The 6,234-nt window shown below is 40.2% G+C and overlaps 1 protein-coding gene across 2 annotated transcripts; it reads right to left on the bottom strand.

Moving 5' to 3' along the window:
• Window positions 1-2,627: 2,627 nt before the first annotated feature.
• On the bottom strand, window positions 2,628-5,500 carry cd3e (CD3 epsilon subunit of T-cell receptor complex). 2 transcript variants are annotated; one of them, NM_001123622.1, is given in 5 exon segments: window positions 2,628-3,042; window positions 3,382-3,437; window positions 3,705-3,842; window positions 4,081-4,290; window positions 5,206-5,500. In NM_001123622.1, coding segments are annotated over 5 exon segments (546 nt in total). In that variant the 5' UTR covers window positions 5,276-5,500; the 3' UTR covers window positions 2,628-2,970.
• Between the last annotated feature and the right edge of the window lie 734 nt (window positions 5,501-6,234).

Below are 6,234 nucleotides of genomic sequence, written 5' to 3'. Positions count from 1 at the left end.
GAGTGACCACACAAAAGAGAATGGTACCCGACGAGCCCCAACCCACTTTGTTGTTTTCTTTGTATATTGTGCATTGAATTTTGAATACTCAGAAGTAAAAATGAAATGTTTTACAGTAAACATAAAAAAATAATACACATGAAGACCATAATCAATAATGTGAAGCAATATTACATTTCTCTCTTTCATCCCTAGCATCTAGCAAAATGGGTCTCATGAGGCCAGTGTCAACAAAATTACTTGTCCACAATGAGGTCAGTGTAAACAAAACAACTTGTCCACAATGAGGTCAGTGTAAACAAAACAACTTGTCCACAATGAGGTCAGTGTAAACAAAACAACTTGTCCACAATGAGGTCAGTATAAACAAAACAACTTGTCCACAATGAGGTCAGTGTAAACAAAACAACTTGTCCACAATGAGGTCAGTGTAAACAAAACAACTTGTCGAACTCGTTAATTTATAACCATGGATTGGATCCATTTGTGTCTGTCTTTTCTTTCTTTCTTTTTTCTTTCTTTCTTTCGGACAGATCTGAATACAGCACTCTGCCGAAAAGGAGATGAAGAGAATAATAAAATGTGCTCAGTGCTACATTACTTTTACCACCCCTCAGAATAATAGTTGTAAAGCATTGAGAAATCAGGTCCACAATGTCCATGACAAGTCTCTCAACTGTCAATCTTATGTACAGAACCATTGACTGTACAAGTTAACGTCATTCGGATGTTTGATGTACATACATTGCCTGTTTGCTCAGTTGCTTTGTTAAGTTTGCTCTACTGTTTTGTTGTAATTATGTTGTATGTTGTAATTATGTCTAAAACAACTATTTTGGCCAGGTCTCTCTTGGAAAATAGGTTTTTAATCTCAATGAGACTAACCCGGTGAAATAAAACCAAATAAAATAAATAAATAATTAAATGGAAAGGTGGTCACAAAATAGACTGCAATTGCAACAATAAATCATTGACTTTTATATGTTCCCTGATTGTGTTCTGTTATTTCTGGTTTCATCCTACGTTTTAGAAGATCACTAAGTGAGTCAAAGTAATTTTGTTCTATCAGACTTTCCACATAGAGAAACTTTAGTGGAGGGTTTGCTCTACAGGAAGCCCAAAACTGTCAGATATTCTAATGGAACAGAGCGGATGATATATGCAATGCTTTTCGAGTGTAGTTATGGGGGTTTACTGCTGCTAGTCTACAAAGTGCGGTTTCCTAACGGAGCTTAGAGATGAGATCAAACGGAAGAGCTCAAACAACACAGAGCTCACAGTGTACACAGCCAACCCCCACACATCCAAGCTCACATCACCCCCTTACATACAGACACACACAAACCAATCAACCAAACTTGCAAACATACACAGTTATCAAACAACACTCAAATTTCCCAAAAGAACCACTGTTGATCAGGTCTAACAGATACCATTCACTTCAGTGTTCCAGGTGTGCACGCCCCATGTTCATGGTCTTCACACTGGACCATAATTAGCTGAATCAGCTGTCTAAGTTCAGGGCCGGATTGATCTACAGTATCTAGTCACTCATTGATACAAAACTGTGGGAAACAACTATAGACACCCACACCTCAATGTTGTAAGAAGGGATTTATTCTTGTCAAAAGAGAAAAAAATATACATCAAATAGACATGATTTCCACTTCATTGTAGCTATAGAAAGTTTGAGTAAGGCAAAACATACATTTTCTTTCCACTGATGCGGGTAAGTAAAGTCTGCCTACAGTCATATGTGAAATGTTTCCGGTGAGATCATCATGATTAGCAACAGAGAGACCTGGCCAATCATCCACCATCATTTACTGTAAGCGTAAGGGGTGCAGGCATCTGTGGCTTAGACCATGAGAGCTGAGACTGAAGATAAAGAACCACAAACTAGCTAGACTAGCTACACTCATGGCACTACACTTCATAAAACAAACATTTCCTTTGTGTCATAGTGGCTCACAGTGAAGTAGATAGAATCAATGCAAAATATAACGTACATGTGCTAATACACTAGGTGCACAAAACATTAAGAACACCTGCTCTTTCCATGACATAGACTGACCAGGCGAATCCAGGTGAAAGCTATGATCCCTTATTGAAGTCACTTGAGTGATCCACTTCAATCAGTGTAGAAGAAGGGAGACAGGTTAAAGAAGGATTTTTAAGCCTTGACATGGATTGAGTCATGAATTGTGTATCTGTGCCATTCAGAGGGTGAATGGGCAAGACAAAAATATTGAAGTGCCTTTGAACGGGTAATGGTAATAGGTGCCAGGAGCACCGGTTTGAGTATGTCAAGAACTACAACACTGCTGGGTTTTTCATGCTCAACAGTTTCCTGTGTGTATCAAGAATGGTCCACCACCCAAAGGACATCCCGCCAACTTGACAGAACTGTGGCAAGCATTGGAGTCAACATGGGCCAGCATCCCTGTGGAACTCTTTCAACATCTTGTAGAGTCAAAGCATCAATGAATTGAAGCTGTTCTGAGAGCAAAAGGGGGTGCAACTCAATATTAGGAAGGCATTCCTAATGTGTTGTACACTCAGTGTAAATACAGGCAGCAATTACATTGTGAAGAGGAACAACTTGGCTGGCATCTGCAAACATTAATATAATTTTACAACAGTTGATCAACACAGCTATGTACAAGTTGTTTTCAGTACAGCAAACATCTAAAAGTCTTTACAAAGATCTCCCTATCTTTATATCTCTATTTTCCAGAGCAACACTACATTAATCACTATTATCACTAGTTACAGTAATTCTAAACTACAGTTTTAACTAAATCATAATATCACATATTTTACACATCAAGCAAAAATAAAAAGCAAATTTATGTCTAAGCTAAGCACTACAGAGCCTTCTCCCCTCCTCTTTGATGGCAGGGTGAGCTGAGGTCTGCTGGTGTCCTAGAGGAGTCCTAGAGAACAGGTGTGGTCTGGTGAGAGGACAGTCTACCCAGTCCTCTGGGTAGATGTCTGCGTAGTTGCGTAGATATCGCTGCTGCGGGTTGCCACACTAAGGGGCTGTCAGGGGGAAAAGAAAGGCTTTAGGTGACTGATGTAGCTGTTTGTTGTTGTTAATTAAGTCAGATTCACAGATCAGTTTAAGTCAGATTCACAGATCAGTTTAAGTCAGATTTACAGATCAAGATTCACAGATCAGTTTCCATTGCAACGCCACTATTTTTGATGCATCTCCACCGGAAGTATTGTGAATAGCTAGCCTAGATCATCTCCCTAAAATACTGACAGACATTAGCTAACCAGGAGATGTGGAATGAAGGACAGGTAGGAGATACGGATGAAATAAAAGCAAAAAATACAGATGGAGGGATAGACAAGAGGTAGTGGTAGACAGCCTACCTCATAGTCAGGACTTGGCACCACTGGTGGGCCACGGCCTGCTGAGCGGGAAGTGGCTATGGGGAAAACCAAATATAAGTTAGTATCAATTAATAAATAAACAAAACAAATATTTAATAAATAAACATGTCACTATACTGAACGTTTATAACATATGGTCGATACCCTATGTGTACTATGTCACAGGGAATTTAGATTTTTATGATCTCTGAATGCTTTGTTGTTGAGTAGTCCTGGGTATGGTCAAATTAAATAGTCAAGAGCCTTCCTTATCACCAAGTGCCACTGTTGGCGGATGGATAATCAGATGGTAACAGCGTTACGTTTTTGGGGTGCAGCAGGTCCAGACTTCTTCCGAGCCCTGAGATACACAATGAGGATGACCCCTCCTGTCACCAGCAGGTCCCCAATGATGGCCCCGGCAACCACAGTCGGATTCAGCTCATAGCAGTCCTTACACACTGCAACACCAACAACACAGAGATAGGCATAGGGGTGGAAATAATGTGTTGAAACGACCGCTCAAATGGGATGGAGAAAAGAGGTTGGGGTGTATTCAGGGAGAGGGAAAGATATGATTTGAAAGGTCCAGTAAGTAGTGTTTGCCAATAAACAGAGATACAGAGATGAGTGCTGAATCTGGGGCTCCGCACACGGTTATACTAAACATAATGATGTCACTAGGACACTTTTACTCACCCTTTCCTTTAAAGTAAAACTGATAGGTTGTTTTTTCAGTATCATACTGATCATACAGATATTTACATTGGTAAACATTTTTCTTGCTTTCATCATAATCCATTTTGATTTCTTTACTTTCTTCCTCGTTCATTTTGATAGTGTTGTCATACCAATCTCCTTTATCAGGACAGGTCAATGTGACTGTAGTTCTCCAGAATGACACATCTCCTAAATAAAGAAAACACAACGGGTGCTTTAACACAGGGATGACAAACATACGGCGAGGTGGTCCAATCCAGCCCATGGCTCATTTGAGTATTAAACTTTTTTTTTCCAAATAATATTCAAATAACTAGCTTTTATATAATACACTGAGTGTACAAAACATTAAGAACACCTTCCTACTATTGAGTTGCCCCCCCCCCTTTGCCCTCAGAACAGCCTCAATTAATCAGGGCATGGACTCCACAAGGTGTTGAAAGCGTTTGACAGGGATGCTGGCCAATGTTTACTCCAATGCTTCCCACAGTTGTGTCAAGTTCTCTGGATATCGTTTGGGTGCTGGACCCTTCTTGATACACACAGGAAACTGTTGAGCATGAAAAACCCAGCAGTATTGCAGTTCTTGCCACAAACCGGTTCGCCTGGCACCTACTACCGTACCCCGTTCAACGGCACTTACATTTTTGGTCTTGTCCATTCACCCTCTAAATGGCACACATACACAATCCATGTCTCACTTGTCTCAAGGATTAAAAATCCTTCTTTAACATGTCTCCTCCTCTTCATCTACACTGATTGAAGTGGATTTAACAAGTGGCATCAATAAGGGATCATAGCTTTCACCTGGATTCACTTGGTCAGTCTAAGCCTTTGGAAAGAGCAGGTATTCATAATGTTTGTACACTCTGTGTATTATATTTCGGAAAATATATGTAAATAAACAGTACTGTATTCTCAATTAAAAATTCAACGTCTGATTAAACACATAATGGTATATTCACCAACACAATAAAAATAGTATGCAAAATTAACTTATCTTAGGGTACATTTTTATACAATTCAGCAATGTTTTGAGTCTGTAATTGATAAGAAAAGGGTCAATGTCGTAGAGTAAAAGACAGGGACATTTTTTTACATTACCTCCACCCTCCACAGAAGTCATGATGAGGAGGAGGAAGACAAGCCCGCCATAAACGCCATCTCTGTTCATTTTCTCTACGTCTCAGACAGACCTTCGATTATCTTGATTTTCAGCAGTCTAAAACTTAAATTCTAGCTTACTAGGATTGTATCTGAAACAGAACAAAACTAAACTCAGGAACATTTGAGGAGACAGAAACTGTTTAAGTTGTGACAAGTCAACAATAGTCATCCAAAGAGCTCTCTCGCGCCCTCTCTCTCGCACCCTCTCTCGCGCTCTCTCTCTCGTGCTCTCTCTTGCGCTCTCTCTCTCTCTCTCTTCTCCCCTTTGCAACAGGAAGTGAATGCTTGTATGCGATTGTTATGTGCACTCTAGAAATTAGGAGTTAAACAAGGGTTCTTCTAAGATCCTCAAAGTTCTTTGAAGAACCTTAGTGTTCTTGGCACTGACAATTGCCCACAAAAGGTTTGTCCAAGAACCCCATAGAAGGTGGGGTTCATCGAGGAACCTCCTTAGTTGGTGGGGGTTCTTGCAGGAACCTAACTGCCCAACTGAAACATTTGGATTTGAATTTGAAAGGACAGCAGGTGCAGGCAGGTGCAACTGAAAAATGTAAAGATCTCCTTAATTTAAGGAAAGGTTTGTCCCTTGTATGATCTAAATTGATATTGTTTTATAATGATACCATCTATCTTTTCATATCTTTCTAAAACAGAAAATGAACACAATTCAATGGATATCAATCAACAAAGAGGTAAGAATATATCCTGCCTGTTTGGCCCTGTCCGGGGGTATCATTGGATGGGGCCACAGTGTCTTCTGATCCCTCCTGTCTCAGCCTCCAGTATTTATGCTGCAGTAGTTTATGTGTCGGGGGGCTAGGGTCAGTCTGTTACATCTGGAGTATTTCTCTTGTCTTATCCGGTGTCCTGTGTGAATTTAAATATGCTCTCTCTAATTCTCTCTTTCTCTCTTTCTGTCTTTCTCTCGGAGGACCTGAGCCCTAGGACCATGCCTCAGGACTACCT

The sequence above is a fragment of the Salmo salar genome, chromosome 20, assembly GCF_965601325.2.
Source record: "Salmo salar chromosome 20, fSalSal1, whole genome shotgun sequence".
In the NCBI taxonomy this organism is placed as follows: Eukaryota; Metazoa; Chordata; class Actinopteri; order Salmoniformes; family Salmonidae; genus Salmo; species Salmo salar.
This window is presented reverse-complemented; position numbering and strand designations above follow the sequence as displayed.

What these genes read in the sequence shown, in the direction of transcription:
- cd3e (NM_001171847.1), bottom strand. Translation starts at nt 5,275, where the DNA reads ATGAACAGAGATGGCGTTTATGGCGGGCTTGTCTTCCTCCTCCTCATC. An exon ending in GACTTCTGTGGAGGGTGGAG is followed by an intron (nt 4,291 to 5,205) that starts GTAATGTAAAAA and finishes TTCTTTATTTAG; the next exon opens with GAGATGTGTCATTCTGGAGA. An exon ending in TGCCAAGTCCTGACTATGAG is followed by an intron (nt 3,043 to 3,381) that starts GTAGGCTGTCTA and finishes TCCCCCTGACAG; the next exon opens with CCCCTTAGTGTGGCAACCCG.